The 24,678-nt window shown below is 39.2% G+C and overlaps 1 protein-coding gene across 3 annotated transcripts in view; it reads right to left on the minus strand.

Moving 5' to 3' along the window:
* NDUFS4 (NADH:ubiquinone oxidoreductase subunit S4) overlaps positions 1–20,032 on the minus strand; it is a 99,921-nt gene extending 79,889 nt beyond the window's left edge. For 2 of the 3 annotated variants that reach the window (XR_011430379.1, XR_011430380.1), the window contains exon 1: positions 19,861–20,012. Coding sequence is in view for 1 of the 3 variants with exons in the window: in XM_014734882.3 (XP_014590368.3) it covers positions 19,861–19,958 (98 nt within the window). In the remaining 2 variants the exon portion in view is untranslated. Of the gene's footprint in view, positions 1–19,860 lie in introns of all 3 variants that reach the window. The other variant, XM_014734882.3, reaches the window with a different exon arrangement.
* Between the last annotated feature and the right edge of the window lie 4,646 nt (positions 20,033–24,678).

Consider the following 24,678-nt stretch of genomic DNA (forward strand, 5'->3'; position numbering starts at 1 on the left):
CTGGTTCAGATCGCGTGCACAGACCTAGCACTGCTCATCAAGCCATGCTGTGGCAGGCACCCCACATATAAAGTAGAGGAAGATGGGCATGGATGTTAGCTCAGGGCCAATCTTCCTCAAAAAAATAAAAAATAAATAAAAACACAACACAAATTTATTGTCTTATAGTTCTGAACATCAGAAGTCCAAAATGAGTCTCACAGGGCTAATATCATATGTCAGTAAGGCTGGTTCCCTCCGGAGGCTCCAAGGGAAAATCTGTTCCTTGTATTTTCCAGCTTTGAAAGACCATTTGCATTCCTTAGCAGGTGGTCACAGCACTCCAGTCTCTGCTTCCATAGTGACATTTCCTTCTCCTCTGACTCCTCCTGCATCTTTCTTCTTAGAAGAACCATTGTGATTACATTGGGCCCACCAGAATAATCTCCCATCTCAAGATCCGTTACTGTATCTGCAAAAGTCCCTTCTGCTATCTAAGGCAACATTCACAGTTCTGGGGATTAGGACATGGACATACTGGAGGGGGAACATTATTCAGCCTACCAGAGAGTATGCAAAGAATAAAGGTACTGGTAATTCTCTCGCTTTTAAATTGGACAGTGGGTTCATACAAACTCATTTTGCCATTATGTTTTCTAACCTTTATATGTTACATATATTCATACGTTTATAAAATATTATATAATATAAAACATTTTAAAAAGAGTAAAGGGCTATAAATCAAACTCTGAGAAACACTGACAGTTCAAGGAGTGGGCAAAAGATGATGGGCATTCAAAGGGAAGTGAGAAGGAGGAAAGCCAAAAGAGTAGTCAAAGGAAGAATCTCTCAAGAATGACAAAGTCATTTTTTTGGATTGCAAAGATCAAGTAAGATAAGGACTGAGAAGAGTCTAGAGTCTATTCATGTATCAAGAGGATCACTGTCGACCTTGATGAAAGCTATTTCCACAGAATGGTGGATGCCAAAAATAGACTGCATTGAGCTGACGAGTGCATGGGAGGTCACAATCTGGAAAAAGCCAGGTGCAGATAATTCCTTTATATACTCATGAATAAAAACTGTAAATAGACAAAATCCAAGATGCTCTGATAAGCCAGGAAGAGGAACTAAAATCTAGGTAAGATTTACAAAAGGAAAAAAAACAGGGTTTGGGGGTGGGCAAAAGGGCTAAAGGGGCACATATATATGGTGACAGATAAAAATTAGAATATTGGTGGTGAGCACAATGCAGTCTATATAGGATACTAATGATCAGGGCTGGCCCCATGGCTGAGTGGTTAAGTTCACACACTCTTCTTCAGCGGCCCGGGGTTTTGCCGGTTCAAATCCTGGGCGCAGACATGGCACTGCTCATCAGGCCATGCTGAGGTGGCATCCCACATGCCACAACTAGAAGGACCCACAACTAAAATATACATCTATGTACTGGGGAGATTTGGGAGAAAAAGGAAAAAATAAAATCTTTAAAAAAAAAAAGAATACTGATGAATAATAATGTACACCTGAAATTTCATAACGTTATAAACCATTATGACCTCATTAAAATAATAAAACAAAACAAAACACCACGATGAGATATCACCTCACACCTGTTAGAATAGCTGTCGTCAAAAAGACAAGAGATAAGTGTGGCAAGGATGTGGAGAAAAGTGAACCCTGATGCACTGTTGAGGGGAATGTAAACTGGTGCAGCCATTATGGAAAACACTACACAGGCTCCTTAAAAAGTTAAAAATAGAATTACCATTAAAAAAAATGGTGGAGAAGAAACAAAGGAACAAAAAGGAAAAGAAAAGGGGCTGGCCTCATGGCTGAGTGGTTAAGAGTTCCACATGCTGTGCTTTGGCAGCCCAGGTTTGTGGGTTTGGATCCCAGGTGCAGACCTACATCACTCACCAGCCATGCTGTGGTAGAGGCCCACATACAAAATAGAGGAAGACAGGCACAGATGTTAGCTCAGGACTAATCTTCCTCAAGCAAAAAAAGAGGAAGACTGGCAAGAGATGTTAGCACAGGGCAAATCTTCCTCAGCAAAAAGTAAAAAGAGAAGGGAAAGAAACAAGTCAGCAAAGAAAGAATAATGCTGTTGAGGATGATGATAATGTTGTCATTACAATTTATCAGGCACTTCGCATATGCCAGGCACTGCCCTAAACACTTTATGTACTTTTTGAAGCAAAGATTATTATGTCCATTTGACTGAAGAGAAAACAGGCACAAAGTAGGCACAGAGCTAGGAAGTGTCAGATCTGGAACTCAAATGTAGGTAGAGCTCACTGCAAAACATGTGCTCCTAACTACTATTTTAGACTGATGTGATGGATCCAATAGAGTAGTTCAAGTGTGAGGAAGCTAAGAACACAGCCTGGCAGCACAGCTAATATCAGGACCTAATAGGAAATCTCTGGAAAGCAGTTTTTCCCAAAGCTAGAGTCAAGGACGCTAGTAAGAGATTATTAAGGGAGTTGGAAGAGTTTGAACTCAAAGCCAAAAGATTAAATTTGAGACCAAAATAAAAACTTGAGCCCTAATGAGGGGCCACTTACAAGCAGTAACTAAGATGAACTTAAATCCTCTGTTGTTCCTTAGCAACAGAATAACAACGTTTTTAGTCTCAACTAAGGGAAGAGGAAATTGAAATTTGTGAAATAACCTCAGACGCACGTTATACCCCTCCCAGTGTTAACAATGCATGAAAATGGTATGCTAAAACACATTAATAAGATGGAAGACAAGGCCACTACCACAGTAATCAGTTAGACATGACAGTGGGACAGGAGCAAGAGCTTAAAAGGCAACTGTAGAAAAAAATTCCCTTAACTATCTTTGAATCATTTAGGTAGTATCAGTGAAGAGAAAATATATGCTCACCCAGAGAATGAGATCATCTAGGTTACTGGCTACTAACCTTATCTGTTATAGTCTCAAATTCAAAGAAAACGTTGTAGGTTGATCTTTGTTTGCTGGGATGTTGTTATACGCAGTTCCTGGTCAACCATCTGGTAGAGAATATGGGAGTATTCTGCCTTTACGAATTTTTTAAACATGGAATTGTATAGAAGAAACCATCTCTTCCCTGGAGAACTTCTATTATTATTTACAGTTAAGTGAGTTATAAGATCTCAGCTTCCTGATCCTTTGTCATGTCCTTCAGAATACTGGTGAATAAAGCAAATTCCAATAAATATGAGTTATTTACAACCCTAGGAACAGATTAAACTATAACATAATTGTCAACAGACCATCTAAAATGAGATCATTCACTTTCATGAGATGAAATAACATATATAAAGCAATTACCTCAGTGCCCAAGTGCTCAATATATGATAGCTATTCTTATATATAGAACTCATTATTAGAATTCTAGAATTATTATTCTAGAATAGAATTCTTATCATTAATAATCTTTATTAATGATAAGAATTCTTACTATTAGCACCCCCTAAAAAAATAGGTTACAGGGACTCTTGAGTTGTAAGGAAGCCTGTAATGGACACCTTTGGTACTCAAGTCACATTCCCTTGACCCATCTGTCATTCAGCCATAGCTATAGGAGCTCAGACTCAGGTCCTCCTCCAGCATACCACCTCAAGCGATCCCATTATGCTTCAGGGTCTTTAGAAGCACAAGTATAGCTCAAAGTACAGAAGAGTTAACACCTTCAACCAAAGAGAAATGAGAACCAGTGGATAAATGCTCAAGCCTTCCATCTTTCAAGTGGACAATACTGAAAGGCATTCTGTAAGCTTCTCAAGAGGTGCCAGTGGAACTGAGCCTCTACTGCTCACAGCAGCAATCTCAGCATCACACTTTTTTCCTTCTTCCCTGTCTCATTCCTGGGCTCCTCACTTCTAGTTCCTAGGTCAACTCTCAAATAAACCACCTACACCCAAGTCCTTGTCTCAGACTCAACTTTAGGAAATGCCAATCTAAGACAAAGCCCTTCTGCAAGACTCTTGAGAAATGATCAACTAGCCTTTGCTTGACTATTTCTTCCCTATACATTCATCCTCAAAGCAGAAGTTCCAAAGGCATATATCCTAGTAAAGTCTGTAGAAATGCAGTCCTCTGAGACTAGAAAAGAAATACAAATATTTCTATAACGAGTGAACAAACTTTAGCAAGCAAAGACCCCAGAGTTCATTAGGAAAAAAGTTAAGAGGTCAGCTGCCACAATTATATATAAACATTATTTGTTCCCTAAAGATATCTCAATATAAAATATTCGTGTTCATAATTTTTGTTCAGGGAGCCCAGCTTTCACTATACCTGACTTTCAGGGTTCCATGATCTACATGCATATGATACAGCAGTGTAAGTAAAATTACAAACAATGACCGTACCCTTAGTCACTTTAATCTAACTCAATTCAATATTTCCCCAGGATTTTCCAAACATGGTACCAAAGACACGGATTTTCAGTTCCTCTCGAGAACTGAAAAACCTTCCATCAGCTATGATACCTGCCACAAAGGAAAAAACAATCTGAAGTAGTAGCTGTCACTCAAGAGAATGACAGAGACAAACCAGAAAGAGAGCCTAGTTGCTTTCTAGCTCTGGTCCCTGAGACCAGTTAGCTATACCCTTGCCCTTTCCATTGCTTGGTGACGTAAACCAATTCCCTTTTCTTCCCTAAGTCAGTCATCTGAGTTTCTAGGATTCTGTGACTTGTTACTGAGACAGGTCTAACACAAGAGCTAGTCATAAACAAAACTTGTAAGATCTAATACTCTCTACAGGCTGTAAAGCCTGGGATCCATGAATCCCCTAAAAATTCTGATATTATATATATGAGTATACATATTTCTAGAGAGAAGTCACCAAAACTTCCATCAGTTACTCAAAATAAAACTCTGACTCCCACATTCTCACAAAGAAGTTAAGATTTATTGGTTGATGGTCTAAACCAGTGACTCAATGTATTTTTCTGTCCACTTATATGGACAACAAACTTCCATCTTTTATTAAATGCCATGATTTTCAACCCAGGGCACACGTATTTTGAAACCCTTTCTCTGCCCCATTTCTAAGATTCTGATATGTTAACTCCTCCCTTCCTCCCACCACAGTTGAGAATCAATGGTGTAGAATCTGAAGGTATGAACAACTTTTTTGAATCATTTTTAGATCTTCCAAATCTATTTAGACGTGCTAAAATATAAGAAATATTAGAATTTAGCTTTAAAAATAATTCGTCTTAGAGGCCGGCCCCGTGGTCAAGTGGTTGAGCTTGCACGTTCTGCTTTGGCGGCCCAGGGTTTCGCCAGTTCAGATCCTGGGAGCTGACATGGCACCGCTCATCAGGCCATGCTGAGGCGGCGTCCCACATAGCACAACCAGAAAGACCTACAACTAGAATACACAACTATGTAGTGGGGGGCTTTGGGGAGGAGAAGAAGAAGAAGAAAGAAGATTGGTGACAGATATTAGCTCAGGTGCCAATCTTTGAAAAAAATAGTATTAAAAATAATTCCTCTTAGGATGGCTGGTCCTGGTAATATGTAGTTAAGCACACTCTGGCCTCTCTCCCCCGCTGAATGCAACCACGAACTGTGGACAGGATGCACAGAACAGTTATTTGACGACTCTGAAAAGCAAATAGCAGGCAGCTCAGAGATCACCAGAATTGGAAGTACCACTGAACCAGCAGTGAGTTTACCATGTTTTTTCCCACCAGTATCCCCTGCTTGAACTTCTTTTTTTTTAAAGATTGGCACCTGAGCTAACAACTGTTGCCAATCTTTTTTTTTTCTTCTGCTTTTTCTCCCCAAATCCCCCCATTACATAGTTGTATATTACAGTTGTGGGTCCTAGTTGCGGCATGTGGGACACCGCCTCAATGTGGCCTGATGAGCAGTGCCATGTCCATGCCCAGGATCTGAACCAGCGAAACCCTGGGCTGCCCAAAGTGGAGCGCATGATTAACCACTTGGCCAGGGGGTCCATCGCCGCCCTGCCCCCCACGCCTGAACTTAATGCAGCTGGAAACCCAAAAGTGAGCACTACTCCAAAAGAAGCACTCTGCTCCAAAGAACTAGAAAGGGAACTAATAGAAATGGGTGAGAGTGCAAGTCAACCATTTTTTCTCTTTTCTCCGTTCTCTCATCACCATATACCAGCCAGAGGCAATCTTGTGGCCACATGGAAACCTGCAAGAGCCAAAACTCTGAGAGAAGGAAACCATTCTCTCCATTCACTGAAGTTGCAATTCTAAGAAGGTAGAACCAACATCTATTTTCCTGTTGTTTTTTCTCTCTGTCCTCCTGTTCCTTAGCCCCTGATACGAGTGTAACTGTAGGGACTGCACTACAGAGCAGGCTAACAACAGCCACAAGTTTCTGGATGGAATCTGCAAAGGGAAATCCCAGGGAATTGCGTTTTCAAAACATAGGAAAATCTCCGAATACTTGGAAATTAAATAAAACATTTATAAATAATCCATGCATCGAAGAGGAAGTTTCAAGGAAAATAAGAAAATACTTTGAACCAAAAGAAAATAAAACACAACATATCAAAATTTGTATGAAACTAAAGTAATTCAAAAGAAAATAGAAGATTAGGAAAGACTTCCAAGCTCATTTTATGAGTCTAGCATTACCCTGATACCAAATCTAAACAAAAACAGTACAAAAAAGAAAGCTACAGACCAATATCCTTCAAAAACATAGACATAAAAATCCTCAACAAAATACTAGCAAATCAAATATGGCAATATATAAAAAGAATTAACACAATCAAGTGGGGCCTATCCTGAGAACACAAGGCTGGTTCAATATTTGAAAACCAATCAATATAATCCACCATCGTAACAGTTTAAATAAGAAAAACCACAAGAATATATCAATTGATGCAGAAAAGGGATTAGACAAAATATAACACCCATTCTTGATAAAAAACTATTAGCAAACTAGAAGTAGAAGGAAACTTCCTTGGGGCCGGCCCTGTAGCGGAGTGGTTAAGTCCGAGCACTCTGCTTTGGCAACCCAGGGTTTGATGGGTTCGGATCCTGGGTGCAGACATGGCACCACTCATCAGGCCATGCTGAGATGGCATCCCACATGCCACAACTAGAAGGACCCACAACTAAAATATACAACTATGTACTGAGGGGATTGGAGGAGAAAAAGGAAAAAAAAAAAAAAAAAAGGAAACTTCCTCAATCTGATAAAAGGCATTTCTACAAAAAAACTTTAGCTAACATTTTACTTAATGGTGAAAAATTGAATGCTTTTCCCTAAGACTGGCAAATGCCAAGGGTGTCTACTGTCACCACTCTTATTTAACATCCTTCCAGAAACCAAAAAGAAACAAAAGCCATAGGGATTGGAACAGAAAAAATAAACTGTCCCTATTCACAGAGTGCATGACTACCTATTTAAAAAGTCCCAAAGAATCTACAAAATATTTATGGAACTAACAGGTGAATTTAGCAAGGTTGCAGGATACAAAGTCAACACACAAAATAAATCCTATTTTTCAATGCAGCAACGTAAAATTAGAAATTGAAATTTTAAAAACAATGCTATTTACCATAGTCCCCCAAAATTCAGATACTTACGCGTAAATCTAACAAAACATATACAGGATCTGCACATTCAAAACTACAAAACTCTGATGAAAGAAATCAATCAATAAGTGAAGAGACATACCACATTTATGGGTTGGAAGACTCAACATAGTAAAAATGACAACTCTCCTCAAATTAATCTATAGATTTAAAACAACACCAATCAAAATCCCAGATGAATTTTACATAGATAATAGACAAGCTGCTTCTAAAATTTAGATGAAAAGGCAAAGGAACTAGAACAGCTTAAAAATTTCTGAAAAAGAATGAAATTGGAAGAATCACAACTATGCAATTATAATACACATTTATTATAAAGCTACAGTAATCAAGACTGTGATACTGGCAAAGGGATTTAAAGCAATGGAACAGAACAGAGAGTACAAAAACTGACCCAGACAAATACAGACAACTGATTGTTGACAAAGGTACAAAAGCAATTCATTGGAAAAGGATAGTCTTTACAATAAATGGTGTTGGAACAAGTATACATCCATACGCAAAAACACTAACCTCAATCTAAATTTCATAATTTATAAAAAAAATTCATTCAGCGGCTGGCCCAGAGGCGCAGCAGTTAAGTTCACATGTTCCGCTTCTCGGCAGCCCAGGGTTCGCCGGTTCAGATCCTGGGTGCAGACATGGCACCACTTGGCAAAAGCCATGCTGTGATAGGCGTCCCACATATAAAGTAGAGGAAGATGGGCATGGAGGTTAGCTCAGGGCCAGTCTTCCTCAACAAAAAGAGGAGGATTGGCGGTGTTAGCTCAGAACCAATCTTCCTCAGAAAAAAAAAAAATTCATTCAGGGCTAGCCCTCGTGGCCTAGTGGTTAAGTCCAGCACGCTCCACTTCGGTGGCCTGGGTTCCGTTCCCAGTGCAGACCTACATGGCTCTGTTAGCAGCCATGTTGTGCTGGTGAACCACACACTGAAAAAAAAAAAATAGAGGAAGATTGGCACAGATGTTAGCTCAGGGTGAATCTTCCTCAGCAGAAAAAAAAATCCACTCAAAATGGATCAAAACTTCAAGGAGAAAATATAGGAAAAAACCTTCATGGCCTGGGGTTAAGCAGAGTTCTTAGATATGACAACAAAAGTACAATCCATAAAAGAAAACAACTGGTAAATTGGACTTTATAAAAATTAAGAATGTTTACTGTATGAAAACTACTTCTAAAAGAACGAAAAGAAAAGCTACAGATTAGGAGAAAGTATCTGCAAACCACATATCTGACAAAGGACTTCTATCCAGAATATTTTAAGAACTCAAAGCTCAACAATAAGAAAATAAACCACCCAATTAAAAAATGGGTAAAAGACATGAATAGACACTTCACCAAAGTCCAACATCATTATCCATTGGGGAAATGCATATTAAAATCACAATGAGTTAGCCACATGGAAATGCAAATCAAAACCACCAGACACCACTTCATACTAACTAGGATGGTTATAATAAGGAAGATAATAATAAGCATTGATGAGTGTAAGGCTGCACAACCAGCTGAGCTAGGGCAGTGGGATATTGTGCCGAGAGACCGAAGAAACGACCTGGAGACCACAGGCGAGACACAGAGATTTACTGGGACTTACGTAAAGGGAAAGAGTTCAGGGGCTGCCGGCTGGACGTATATCTGCGCACCACTACAGCCTCCCCAAAGAAGTTTGTTTAAGTAGGCAAAGGAACAAAGGCTGCGTGCTTGCCAAGGGGGATCATACCTGTATCACCTGCATTCCAAGGACCAGAACCCCTCCTCCCAAAGGGCCTCTGTTTTCCTCCAGACCTCGATGGTCTTTGTGCCAATTATCCCACAAGAAAGCAGCTGGGTTGACCAAGCCCAGGACTGTTACCATGATGTGTTATCATGATGAGTGCTGGCACATAGCCCAGATAAGGAGCCTCAAGGACACATGGGGGGCCGCCAGCTAATGCCCCTACAATGAGGTTGTGAAGACACTGGAACCTTTATTCACTGCTGGTGGGAACGTAAAATGGTGCAACCATTTCGGAAAAAGAGTCTGGCAGTTACTCAAAAGACTAAACATAGAGTTACCACATTACCCAGCAATTCAACTCCTCGGTATATAACCAAAAGAATGTAAACATATGTCCATGCAAAAACTTGTGCAGGAATGTTCATAGGACATTATTCATAATAGCCAAAAAGTGGAAACAAACCAAACATTCATCAACTAATGGATAAATAAAATATCGTCAGGCCGCCATGTGGCTGAGTGGTTAAGTTCGCTCGCTCTGCTTCAGCGGCCTGGGGTTTCGCAGGTTCAGATCCTGGGCGCAGACATGGCACTGCTCATCTCGCCACACTGAGGCAGCATACCACATGCCACAACTAGAAGGCCCCAAAACTAAAATATACAACTATGTACTGGGGAGATTTGGGGAGAAAAATCAGGAAAAAGAAAATACATCAGGGCCAATCCAGTGGTGCAGCGGTTAAGTGCACACATTCCACTTCGGTGCCCCGGGGTTCACTGGTTTGGATGCCGGGTGCGGACATGGCACCACTTGGCAAGCCATGCTGTGGTAGGCATCCCACATATAAAGTAGAGGAAGATGGGCACGGATGTTAGCTCAGGGCCAGTCTTTCTCAGCAAAAAAAGGAGGATTGGCAGCAGATGTTAGCTCAGGGCTGATCTTCCTCAAAAAAAAAAAAAATCGTATGTCCTTTCAATAAAATATTTGTCATCAATAAGAAGGAATAAAGTACTAATAGATGCTACAACTTGGACAAACCTTGAAAACATTATGCTAAGGAAAAGAGGCATCACAAAAGATGACACAATTGCATTCATAAGAAATATGCAGAGTAGACAAATCTATAGAGATAAAAAGGAGACTGGTGGTTACCTAGGGCTAGGGGGAAGGGAGAAACAGGGAGTGTCTGCTGGTGGGCATGGGGTTTCTTTTTGGGGTGATGAAAATGTTCTAAAATTGACTGTGAATAGTTGCACAACTCTGTTAAAATACCAAAAACCATCAACTCATACACTTTATATGAGTGAATTTTATGGTATGTTAATTATATGTCAATAAAGTTGTTATAAAACAATCACAATGAAATACCATTCTACACCTATTAAAATGGCTAAATTTAAAAATACTGACAATACCAAAAGCAAAACAGTACAACCACTCTGCAAAGTGGTTTGGCAGTATCTTATAAAATTAAGCATATGTTCCCTACAATCCAGGAATCTCCCTCCTGGGTATCTACTCTAGAGACATGAAATCATGCTCACACAAAATCCAGTACAAAAGTGTTTACAACGGCTCTATTTGCAACTGTCAAAAACTGGAAATAATCCAAATGTCTTTCAAGAGGTGAATGGATAAACTGTGGTACATCTACATAATGGAATACTACTTAGCAATTAAAAGGAATGAACTATTGATATACACAACTTGGATGAATCTCAAAGGCACTGTGCTGAGTGAAGAAAACAATCTTCACAAAGTTGTATACTGTACGGTTCCATTTATATTAGTTTCAATATTAGAAAACCATGGAGATGAAGAAAAGATAACTTGTTGCCATGGATTAGAGGCATTGGGAGGGATAACATGAGGGAGTCTTTTGGCGTAAAGCCTTTCGTTATTCTATACACCCTGATCATTATGGTTACACAATCTATACATGTGTTAAAATTCTAAAAACTGCTCACCAAAAGGAAAAATGTAAACTTTTCTTTATAATTTTAAAAATAAAAAAATTTTAAATCCAACCTAGAGTCAACTCTTTACTTTCAACTCACTAATAATCTCATTTAATTAAAAGTACAATATATAGTTCATTTAGTTAAAAGTACAGTATATAGTTCAAAGAAACATGCTGGCAAAATGAAATACATCCTAAGGAGTACCCGGAGGTAGTAAAGCATTAGGAAATCTGGTCACTAATAAAGGGTAAACAAACTGGACATGCTAAGCCCAGCACACAGACTTGGAGGGAGAATGAGTGATGACAAACGTCTTCAATTATCTGAACGGCTGACATGCGCATGGGAGTTAGAATTTTTCTATGTAGTATTCAAGGGAAACACCAGTTTCTGAGTCTAAAAGTATAGAGGGTTTTCTAGGGCTACCAGAAATTCTCATATATTCCTCAACTGCTAGATAATCAACACGCAGAAAGTTCTAGAGATTCTCGCCTTAAATTCTTCCAACTCAAACATTAAGTGAATCTATGAACTATAATTTCTAGAGTTAACCCACCAAAGTAGAAGGCATTGAACATCTAAAAGCTTATCCCTTCCTGCCAAAATATCACCTTTCATTGCACAAAAGTAAATACTACAAAGCACTTCAAGTTACAAATTTTTAAAAAGACTAAAGTACAAAATCTTAACGAAAGCCATATTGAGACCTATTTTATTTCTCCAAATCTCATTTATACTAAGGATATTAAAATTAAATTCAAATTACTAATGTCAAATTAAATCTAATTTCATTAGACAAAGACAAAAAGTTATTAAATACAAATTTCATGCAAATTTCTATAAGTATATTGAAGAAATCTCTTGAAAAAAAAGTACTCTTTCCACACAAAGAGTGGTAGTCCTCAAAAGAGCCAAAACATCTGTATTCACTTTAAAACTCATCGAGACAGACTGACAGTTTCAGAAGGAGCATATGGCTTGCTGAACAGTCATCTAGAACAGGATCTTTTGTCTAGTAAACCCTATTCAAGGACCATCTACTTATGTACGGAGTGGCTGAATAAAGGAAAGAACATATTTTTGAGTCCTAGAAAACACAAAGAAAGAAACTCTTCATCTAGCTTTGTTAAGGATATAGCAAAACATATTACAAAGCAGCCAGATCTTTACTCTCAGAGATAGTGCTCACATCTGAAACAATTCTTAAAAAAATCACTGAAACAAAAGAACTCTAGAAAAGCATGAAACTTTCTTAGAGAACTACATCCACCCAAAGACCACCTCCCTAAAAAAGCCATTTCCATTTTAAAGGACAAAACACTTTCTTAAAACTTTGAAGGGCAGAGTTCAACAGCTGCGCTATATTAAACCTGAGCCCTTCCAAAAGGAAGACCAAGAGTCTCTAGAGAGTGAATAACATGGCCTGCCTTCTCCAAAATTATCACAATGCCTGCTTTGCCTCAAAGGAAAGTTTCTCCAAGAAAAAGCCTCTATACGGTGCATGGGTGAAAAACATAAAGCTTAGATTAGGAAAATATGCAAAAATGTGAGCATTTGTGTGTGTTTCTGGAAATCTCCTTCACCCCTCCCACAAGGAAAAAAGCATTTTGAAGTCTTTCAAGATATAGCATGGAAACTATTTAAAAAATAAAATAAAACAGTAGTTCTCAGCCCTAGCTTCCCATTAGAATAGCCATGGAGCTAAACCTTAACCTAAACTTACTGAACCAATATATATTGGGGCCAAGGCATCTGAACTTTTTATGTTCACAACAGGTGATTTTGATGCACTGCAAGCATTTAAAAACACTGAAAAGGAACATGATCCTATAAAGAAAAAATTAAGTCTAGTGAGTAAAGGCAAAAAGAAAATGTCTCGGGGCTGGCCCCGTGGCCGAGTGGTTTAGTCCGCGCGCTCCGCTGCCAGCGACCCAGTGTTTCGTTGGTTCGAATCCTGGGCGCGGACATGGCACTGCTCATCAAACCACACTGAGGCAGCGTCCCACATGCCACAACTAGAAGGACCCGCAACGAAGAATATACAACTATGTACCGGGGGGCTTCGGGGAGAAAAAAGGAAAAAATAAAAAATCTTTAAAAAAAAAAAAAAAAGAAAATGTCTCATGTAAGCAACTAACTAGTTCTAAAGAAACTAAGGTTGTATTCACCTATCAAAATGCCCAATAACAAATAACAGAAAGAGAATTTGAAAGCAGAAATTCTGAACTGCTCTCATGCCATTACTTAAAGGACAAAGACTTAGACTAGTTTGCTAAAATATCCAAATATTTAGATGAAACTCATTATGAAGAATGTGGCCACTGCGTAATTCAGGTACAATAAGGTTCCATCTGGGTCTTTGGACACTGAAAACTAAAAAGAAAAGTGATAGGGGGCCAGCCAAGTGGTTAAGTTCATGCACTCCGCTTCAGCGGCCCAGGGTTTCACTGGTTCGAATCCTCGGCGCCGACATGGCACCACTCATCAGGCCATGCTGAGATGGCATCCCACATGCCACAACTGGAAGGACCCACAACTAAAAATATACAACTATGTACCGGGGGGCTTTGGGTAGAAAAAGGAAAAATAAATCTTTAAAAAAAAAGAAAAAGAAAAGTTATAAGACTTCATGTATTATATGTAATTATCTGTCAATCTTAAAAATGCTCAAGGCTTTAATCACAACAATATAAATTGTGGCCATCATCAGAGCTTCATCAAGCCTACTTTATCTTACACAAAATTCTAACAGGTTTCCTTGCTTGGTATTCAAACCCATGATAAATGAAAAGGGGTAGTGAAACTGCTAAAAGGAAGCAGACCAACCAAGGAAGGATACAAAAACCCTATCAAAAGACAGACACAAGAACTCTGAAATCACAGCAGACACCTGATAGTTTTTAAAGGCAGCAGAACACAATACTTGTTTTTCCTAATGATCACTGGAGTAAAAGAAAAAAATGTTTTCAGTATACCTTGTTTAATACACATATTATATGTGTTTTGTTTAAGAGGGTAAGAAAATATAAGAAGTCATTTATAGAAAGTCTCTCACCACAAATAATTACAAAATTTAGAGGAAAAAATCCATACTATTAAAAAACAAGGGGGGCTGGCTGGTGGCGTAGCAGTTGAGTTCATGTGCTCCACTTCAGCAGCCCAGGGTTCGCAGGTTCAGATCCCAGGCGTGGACCTAGCACTGCTAGTCAAGCCACACTGTGGTGGCATCCCACATAAAATAGAGGAAGACTGGCACAGATGTTAGCTCATCGACAATCTTCCTCAAGCAAAAAGAGGAAGCTTGGCAAGAGATGTTAGCTCAGGGCCAATCTTCCTCACACACACACATAAAAGCCCTAATTCCTCAATTGGAGACCCTCACTGTACAAAAGGAACAGTGGAGTGAAAGTAAAGACCATTGGATAGTCTCTCATATAAAGAACATACCTTGTTAAAAGGAAAAGAAAACAGAGAAGACACTGGGGTTTTAATTTACTATTATCAGACAAAATATTTCTCACTGCAAAAGTCAACATATTCCTTTAGACTGCTAAATTTCCTAGTAAACTTATTTCTGTTTTTCCTCGTATTTCCTAGTAAACTTAAAAATCTGTTTCCTCAGCTGTATCTGTTTCCTCATCTGAAAAATGAGACTAAGAACACCTGAGTTCACAGGATTACTGTGAAAATTACATGATGATGCAGATCAAGTCCTTGACACAGTGGCTAACACAAGGTAAGTGAGAAATAAATGTTAACTGCTATTATTAATTTGTGCTCAAAATAAATACAATAAAAATGATTCTCAACTTTCACGAAGGGATATGATATATTTTAGAAGCCTCCCCATTTGAAATTGTCTTATTTTGTATTCAACCCATACCCAGAGACCTCTTCTAACATGCATTTCATAGGAACCAAGCTGCTGCATCTTTCCCCATTAAGCCTCAGGTATTATTAATTTTTAAAAACTTCATGTAAAGCAGCTTGCAGAGAGCAAGTCTAATCATCCCATTTAGTTACCATTATTCCTAAAAAGCTTTCATGTTCCATGAGTACCCTTTCCCAAATAAATTCATTTCCACTTCTTTTTTTAAATCTGAATACAGGAGTCAGAACACTTGTCAAAGAAATATATAAGTACAAAGAAAATCTATCTATGAGACAAGTTCAATCCAGAAGTTAACAGAGGGTTAGGTGAATATCCTAAACTCAGACCACTGCAAATAATTAGAAAAGAATGTTATAGATATTTTATATTCACATTTATGTAGGTTAGTGCCTACTTGGTTTTCACTGATAAGGCTATTAACAGAAATACTGCCTATGGCTCCTGTCTGTTCTCACAATCATGTATCTCTAAATATATATTTACTCATCTATGTGATAATCATCTACCTGTTACATGTGAGCCATCAAACTAGGTGCTGTGAAGTATACAAAAATAAATAAAATCTTTTCCAGCCTTCTAAAAGTGTGTGACTTCACCAGACCATCAGTCCAAGTGCTAAAACCTGCTGATCTGCAAATGTGTGTGTGTGCAAATGTGTATCCGTATGTATAAAAAAGAGTCAGTAAAGGTAACCAACAATCTAAACATCTTTGTGGCTTACAACAAAGGTTTATTTCTTAGTCACTTTATATGTTATATAACCTACAAGAATCAGCTTCCACTTTGCTCCATGTTATCGTCATTCCAGGAGAAAGGGGACCTGGCAAAACACTCATTTCCAAGGGAAAAGGGACATTGAAAACATGAGACAGCTCTTAAAGATTCTGCTTGACATGCCATATCATTTCCAGTAACATTTCATTGGCCAAAACAAGACACTTAGCCAATGGCGCAGTGATATATAATGCTGTCACAGGGAATGGAAGAAAATATTTTAAACAATAATACCATCTACCACAGTATCTACCACCAAAATTAAAGAAAAGAAATATATTAAGGCTATTCAAACCAAAAATAAAATTAGCATTTATTTAGATAAAGTTTACTATGTGTCAGACACTATTCTAATATTTATTAGTATTAAAATATTTAATTCTCAGGGCTGGTCTGGTAGCGTAGTGGTTAAGTTTGCACGTTCCACATTGGGGGCCCGGGGTTCTTGGGTTCAGATCCCCAGTGTGCACCTATACACCACTTGTCAAACTATGCTGTAGCAGGCGTCCCACATATAAAATAGAGGAAGATGGGCGCAGATGTTAGCTCAGGGCCAATCTTCCTCGGCAAAAAGAGGAGGGTTGACGGCACATGTTAGCTCAGGGTTAATCTTCCTCAAAAAAAAAAAATCTAATTCTCCTAAGAATTCAACAAAGAGTCTGCTACTGATGAAAACAGACCAACTAAATATAGTTATTTTTAATGAGGAAAATAAGCAAAACAATGAAACCTATTAGAGGATACTTTAGAAACATTTCATGCTCACAATACTAGGCTTTGATACGTTCAAAGACAGCAAAAGTATCTGCCCTTCAGAGATGAATTTGTTTATCCAGCCTATCTAAAGAAGTCCACTTACTGATTTTTAAATGTCCTAAATGCTTCTCAAATTTGGGCTAAAAGAGTTTCCTAGCAAGGTGTAATATACACAGAACTCCTGTCACCCTTAGGACCTCTTACTCATTGGAGGTTCCTGCAGACTCATAACTTCATACTGCCTTATCTAATGCTGAAAAAGGAAATAGAGCAACAGAATAAAGCCAGAGATTGGAGCATAAAATAGGCCTCACAAACAGGTCCCAGAGAGGCTTAGTCCCCAAAACAGTGATTAATTAATACCCTCTGAGGACCCTAAGGAGCTATGATGGGGTAAACACAAGACTCAGTCTAACTGAGAAGTGATGAAACAAGGCTGAGAAAAGTATACATGAATAGGTTAAAGAAAACGAAAACAAAAACCACTGCACCAAATGTTCTGAGTCCTAAGTATTACTATTTTGAAATAGAGTGCTATTTGATCTGGCTTTCAGATTAAAATCCTAAATAGTTAAACTTACCCTGGACAAGCGCTTAGGAAAGTAAGGACAAGCGTAGGCCATTTATCCAGAGTTTTGCCCCCTCTCATTGAGTCCAGGGAAATGAGAAGCATGTGGAAACCGGGACTCACTCTAGAGCATGAGTTCAGTAACTAGCAGCTGAATCATCTACACTGTTAAAACAATTTTTTTCTCTCTCTCTTGTGTGTATATGTTGTTGGGTTTCTTGGTTTGCTTGTTTTTTACTGATATACTATAGTTTAATTCATATAAGCTAATGTAGCAGTTAACTGCTTCCTGCCTTCAACTGACACTTCCTTTTCTTCAATATCCGTATTTCTTCACTTCTCTCCTCCTTACCAAGTGCCTTACTGATTTTACTCTCCCTCATTTTACTCAAGTGATCTGAAATGGTACATCATTTGCAAATGTTTTCTAAGCATTACGATACAGTGAATTTTAGATGTAGACTTCCCCATTTACTGTTCTCTGTCCACACTCAACTTTTTTGGATCCTCATTACTATCAAACCATAATGGAAAGAGTGCTTAAAGACGAAAAGCAAATAAGATGTAAGGGAGAAGGGCCATAAATCTCCCTCAAAGTGAGACAGACATCGTAAGCTCTTTGGGTAAAAAAGTGGTATATACGGAAAGCAAATAAATGTCATTTGGTTTGTTTAAAATTTGTTTTCCTTGGCTTTTAAGTCTTTTAAAGTGTGAAACAAAGGCGATCTAATACGATTTAAAATTTTATTTCCAAATGTCTTCTAATACATTTTCAAGCAGAAATTCTTTAAATTTGGGTAAGTAGCACTAATTATCATGAAAGTTTCCAAAATCTAGTATCTTAACTTCAACTACTTAATTGCTGACAAAATGTGACTTAAGTTTAGATTTACAATCATGTTTTGATTAGCCATGCACCAGAGGACCCTAAAAATCTGTTTCCAGTTCTAGGGCTACTGTGAACACATTATTATTCAGGAATGCAAAATTGGGGCTGGCCCAGTTGCGCAGCGGTTAAGTTCGCACGTTCCGCTTCTCGGAGGCCTGGGGTTCGCCGGTTCAGATCCCGGGTGTGGACATGGCGCCGCTTGGCACACCATGCTGTGGTAGGCGCCACATGTATAAAGTAGAGGAAGATGGGAATGGATGTTAGCTCAGGGCCAGGCTTCCTCAGCAAAAAAAGGAGGAGGACTGGCAGTAGTTAGCTCAGAGCTAATCTTCCTCAAAAAAAAAAAAAACAACAACAAAGGAATGCAAAATTAATCTCCATAATGTCTAGGGAAACAAAAACTAACCCGGGTACCTCGATTCTATTCCTAAGTCAACCAGTGGAGTTTTTTACCTCAGAGAAATACTTTCCATTCTTCAAGTTCCCCACATGTAGAACAGTTAACTAAAAATTTTTTACCTTTCCCCAATCTTAGCATCCTTATTTTTCAATGACTATATTATGCATATATGTCTCTACTATTGCCTTCAAGTCTTTTCACAAGCCATTGACCCGACCCAGGACATCCTCTTCTTTCCCATCCAACACCCACTATTTAAAACCTTAATAAAACTTACCTTCAAAAATCCTTTCTAATTAACTCTAGTTCTAACTCTGCTTTCCCTTCGTATTTATTTAATGAAACACTAATTAGCATTTGACTAGACCCTTTTTTCAATTTTAATCACCCCCAATCCTCCCACCTCCTTCACATCTGTCCATTCAGTCTTTCCATCCTTGTTCTACGCACCTTAATGCAGTCGCCACAGCATGTAGAAGACACTCAACATAAGCCCTGGTTTATACTTATACTAACAAGCTGCGAAAACAGCGATAAAAAATTCTTCGCAGATAAAAATGCTAGTGTGTGTGCATGTACGCTGTTGTGGTCGTATTATAACCAAATGGGGAAAATTCGGAAAAATAGGGAAATGGAGAATTAAGTAAAGCAGTCAGAAAAAAAGAATTCATCAGCACAAAAATGCTTCAAGGCAAAACAATAACGACAATCTGTGAATTATTGTGAGGCTTTAATAAAATTCTGGATGGGCACCCTCCCGACATCACCACCAGCCTTTTAAAAATTACCTTCCAAGGTTCCTAGCAGTGAGATTTTTACTAACATTGAATTCCAACCAAGTTTTCCTCCCAAGCGGACTGATGAATAAAACAATCTTTCTGTTCAGAAACCAAATCAACACCACTTGAAGCCGCGGAACGAAGAGATGGATTTATCCCTCCAGCAAGGACTGGAGTGATGGGTGAACAGGTGAAAAATGGAGGGGTGCGGAAGGGGAGAGGAAACGCGTGAGGCTCCGCCCCTTTTCCAGAGGCTGGGGCCGGGCTCCCGCTCCGGAGACAACGCCACCCTACAGAACCTGTCCCAGACCAACAGCCCCAAAGTTTCCAAGAAACCAGAGGGCCTGCTCGCCCCTGCCCGCAGTGACGCCCCCACTCGCCTGGCCAGCGCGCCTTGATCACAGCTAGTCCCAAATCCGCCCGCCCTCTCCCGAGGAAAGGGTCAAGAGAGGACGCTTTCCCCGAGGTCCGGGCCCTGGCCGGTAGACATCACCGCAAAAGTGGAGAGACGCGAGAAGCCTGAAGGAGAGGAAATGCACAGAAATCCTATTACCTGGTTGGACCCCTGGAAACAGAAACGGCAGCTACAGCCACTGCCCTTCTCCCCCACAACGCTTGCCTCAGCGCCACTGACATTGAGACCGCCGCCATCTTGCTGCAGGCAAACACCAGGACGGATCACCGCAAGGGACAAACTTCCTTCGTTCGCAAGCTAGCGCAACCACACTGTAATGGAGTGGTTTTTTGGTTTATTTTATTTTTTTGTTTGACGTTTTGTTAAATACTGGAGTTTAGAAAAGAGGTGAAAGGTTTGGTTGAAAGAGATAAAAATGAAAATGGATGGAAGAAAAATGCAGAAGTACATTAAGTGTAAATATTACCCCGATAAATTGTAATCCTTGTTTGTTGTTAGGACTGGTTATTTAATGAAAAGACCAAAAGAAAATACTTGAAAACTTAAACACCTGCAACTCATAATTTTTTCAAAGGACTCAGAATATTTAGGGCTGAACCCACTGGAAGAGCCAGAGGGCTCTTTGGGTTCTTGAGAACCTAAAGTATTACTTTTCCAAAGTGTTGCCAGATTCAGTTTGCAAGCCCTCAGGAAAGGGCTGTATTCAGTTTGATGTTCTGTAGTTGTAACGATCATATTTTCCAAACGGCAAGTCTGGACACATGGCCTGGAAAAAGATTATTTTTATGACGTGCGGATTTATATTAAAAACTAATGGAACATAGTATTTGATATCACTGTTTTCCCAGTAAATTCTGAATGTGTAATCATCAGTTGCCACTAAGAATCTGATTAGTGCTCTATTCATATAAAACAAAATTATCTTCTGAGGCGAGTGTTGGAAACATGTTTGTATTATGGGATACTGACCTTAAGAACAATGATTCACTGTGGATTATATAAAATAAAAAGCAGGTTAATTTGCAGGATTTGTTTTTTAAGAGATTTTTTTAAACGCTGGAACATTGCTGCTCTTAAAATTAAGCACGTGAGGGGCCGGCCCCGAGGCCGAGTGGTTGGGTTAGCTCACTCTGCTTCGGTGGCCCAGGGTTTCACTGGTTCAGATCCTGGGTGAGGACATGGCACAGCTCATTGGGCCATGTTGAGGCGGTATCCCACATGCCACAACTGGAAAGACCCACAACTAAAGTATATAACTATGTACTGGCCGGATTTGGGGAGAAAAAGCAGAAACAAACAAAAAGATGGCAACAGTTGTTAGCTCACGCACAGAAAGATGAAGGAAAGCTAAGGAGAGCTGTCTCAGAGGGAATTTTCTTTTAAACTTTTTATTTTGAAATAATGATAGATTTCACAGGAAGTTGCAAAAATAGTACAGAGAGGTCTTGTGTATCCTTCACACAGTTTCCCCCACTGATGACACCTTATATAACTCTAGTACAATATCAAAGCCAGAAAACTGACAGTGATGTAAAGTGTTTGTATAGTCCTACGTCATTTTATCACGTGTCAGTTCATGAAACCACTGCCACAATCAAGATACAGAACTATTCGGGGCTGGCCTGGTGGTGCAGCAGTTCAGTTCACGCACTCCACTTTGGCCACCTGGGGTTCACCAGTGTGGATCCCAGGCGTGTACCTACACACTGCTTATCAAGCCATCCTGTGGCAGGTGTCCCACATATAAAATAGAGAAAGATGGGCACAGCTGTTAGCTCAGGGCCAATCATCCTCAGCATAAAGAAGAGGATTGGCAGCAGATGTTAGCTCAGGGCTAATCTTCCTCAAAAAAAGAAACAGTATTCAAGAATAAAAGCAAGAGGGGCCAGCCCAGTGGCACAGCAGTTAAGTGCACACGTTCTGCTTTGGCGGCCTGGGCTTCGCCAGTTCGGATCCCGGGTGCGGACATGGCACCGCTTGGCAAGCCATGCTGTGGTAGGCGTCCCACATATAAGATAGAGGAAGATGGGCACGGATGTTAGCTCAGGGCCAGTCTTCCTCAGCAAAAAGAGGAGGATTGGCAGCAGATGTTAGCTCAGAGCTAATCTTCCTGAAAAGAAAATAAATAAATAAATAAATAAAAGCAAGAAATTAAAAAAAAATACAGAACTACTCCATCACCACAAAGATCTCCCCCATGCTACCCTTTTATAGTAATGCCCACCCACCCCTAACTCCTGGCCCCTACTATCCTGTTTCCATTTTTATAATTTTGACATTTTAGCAATGTTCTATGAATGGACACATGCAGTGTATGACTTTTTGAGATTCACTTCTTTCACTCGGTATAATGTCCTTGAGATCTGTCCAAGTTATTGTGTGTATCAATAGTGTATTCCTTCTTATTGCTGAGTAGCATGCCATAGTGTATTGTTGGGATTCTCCGGAAAAACAAAACCAATAGGATAGATATATAGATATGGATGGACCACAGTTGGTTTAACCATTCCCCTGTTGCAGAACATTTTGGTTGTTTCCCGTTTTTGGCTATCACAAATAAAACTGCTATGAACAATTATGTACAGGTTTTTGTGTGAACATAAATTTTCACTTCTCTGGAACAACTTCTCAAAAGTGCAAAACTGGGTCATGTGATACATGTATGTTTAGTTTTTTAAGAAACTGCCGAACTATTTTCCAGAGTAGCTATACCATTTCACATTCTTACTAGCAATGTGCGAGATCCAGTTTCTCCATATCCTCACCAATATTTGGCATTGTTACTATTTAACTTCAGCTCAGCTAACATAAATAATAGGTATGATAGGTATCTAGTGATATCTCATTATGGTCTTAATTTTCATTCCCCTAATGGCTAATGATGTTAAATATCTTTTCATGTGTTCATTTGCCACATGTATATTCTATTTAGTTAAATGTCTTATGTCTTTTGCCCATTTGCTAATTGCATTATTTGTTTTTTGCTGTTGCATTTTGAGAGGTCTTTATATATCCAAGATACAAGTCTTGTATCAGAAATGTTGTTTAGTAATATTTTCTCCTATCTGTAGCTTGTCTTTTCATCCTCTTAACAGGATCTGTTGCTTAGTAAATGTTTTTAAACTTCACGAAGCCCACTTTAGTAATTTTTCAATTTATGGATTGTGCTTTTGGTGTCATGTCCAAGTACTGTTCACCAACCCTAGGTCCTAAAGATTTTCTCCTATGTTTGCTTCTAAAGGTGTTTTTAGTTTTACCTTTTACATTTAACTCCATGATCCATTTTGAGTTAGTTTTTAAGTTTTTAGTTAATAAGATGTGAGGTTTAGGTTGAGATTCAGTTTTTACCTGTGGATATCCACTTGGTCCATCACTATATGTTAAGAAGACTATCCTTCTTCCATTGAATTGTGTTGTACATTTGTCAAAAAATCAGTTGGCCATACATATGTGTGACTGCTTCGGGTTTCTCTATTTCAGAGGGAATTTTAAGGCCAAGGGTGGCTTTAATGTTTGGGTTAAATTTTAATGAAGATTTTTTCTTTTTTAAGGAGTAACTTATGCTCTGTGCCAATGTTCATGAGGACAACCTTTTGTAGCCCTGACCTGAGTCCCATTGACCAGAACCCAACCTCTCTTCCTACCACGTATTCTAGTCCCCTCCTTCTATGAATTTAGAATCCCCAGGGAAGCCTCCACTTTCCGGCTTTTTGCCTTTCTACACAGCCCATGATCCAAAAGCAGCATTGCCAGCAATACACTCCTGTAGAATCTCTGGTTCTCTTGACCTTCTGCTGGATTCTTTCAGCCGCCCCTACCTGAGGTCTTGCTGACCTCACATACAGGATATAGGCTTAAGAATGGAACAGAAAAAACTTGCTGTGTTGTTTTTTTTTTTTACAATTTCATCTGAACTATAGATTCTACCACTAAGCTTAAGAGAATGTCTAGATGCAAGTACCATTTTATTATTTCAATAGGAGTACTAAAATATGAATTGACTTTACTTTTTGCTTGCATTTCATACTTGGTGACCAGAAACCTCCTCTTGAGCTGCTCATCATTGCTAAACAAAACAGCAACCTAAGACACTTGTTTTACCAATGAGTACTCACTATCTCACCTTATCTAACTTCTCAGTAGTTTAGCATAGCTTTTAACTCACTTAGTATCTTTAACCTCATTTCCCAAATGATATTCTGGGGAACACTAATTGTGAGAGAGTTTTTTTTTTTTTAAAGATTTTGTTATTCCTTTTTTTCCCCAAAGCCTCCCGGTACATAGATGTATATATATACTTTTTAGTTGTTGGTCCTTCTAGTTGTGGCATGGGGGATGCCGCCTCAGCGTGGCCTGACAAGCGGTGGCATGTCTGCACCCAGGATCCGAACCGGTGAAACCCTGGGCCACCGAAGCAGACGGAGCACGTGAACTTAACCACTCGGCCACGGAGCTGGCCCCATGAGAGACTTTAATAGGTACTCCTAAAACTTGATTCTATACTGTTAATGTTAGAGGCTCGAATAGTCATAATATCCTTGGAATCATTGTTTTTTCTCCAGCTTTATTGAGATATAACTGACACAGTAACATTGTGTAAATTCAAAGTGTACAACATGATGATATGATATATGCATATATTGTGAAAAGATTACCACAATAAAGTTAGTTAACACATCTATCACCTCAGATAGTTACCTTTTTGTGTGTGAGTGGTGAGAATTTTTAAGATTTACTCTCTTAGCTACTTTCAAGCAAACAATACGATATTGTTAACTATAGTCCCCACGCTATACCTTAGATCCCCAAAACTTGTTCATCTTCTAACTGGAAGTTTGTACCTTTTGTCTACCTTCATCCATTCCCCACCACTAACACTTCCCCACTCCCACAACCCCCACCTCCCTCCTGGAAACCACCCATCTACTCTGTGTCAGTGACTTTGGTTTTTTTAGA

The sequence above is a fragment of the Equus caballus genome, chromosome 21 (assembly GCF_041296265.1).
Source record: "Equus caballus isolate H_3958 breed thoroughbred chromosome 21, TB-T2T, whole genome shotgun sequence".
Lineage (NCBI taxonomy): Eukaryota > Metazoa > Chordata > Mammalia > Perissodactyla > Equidae > Equus > Equus caballus.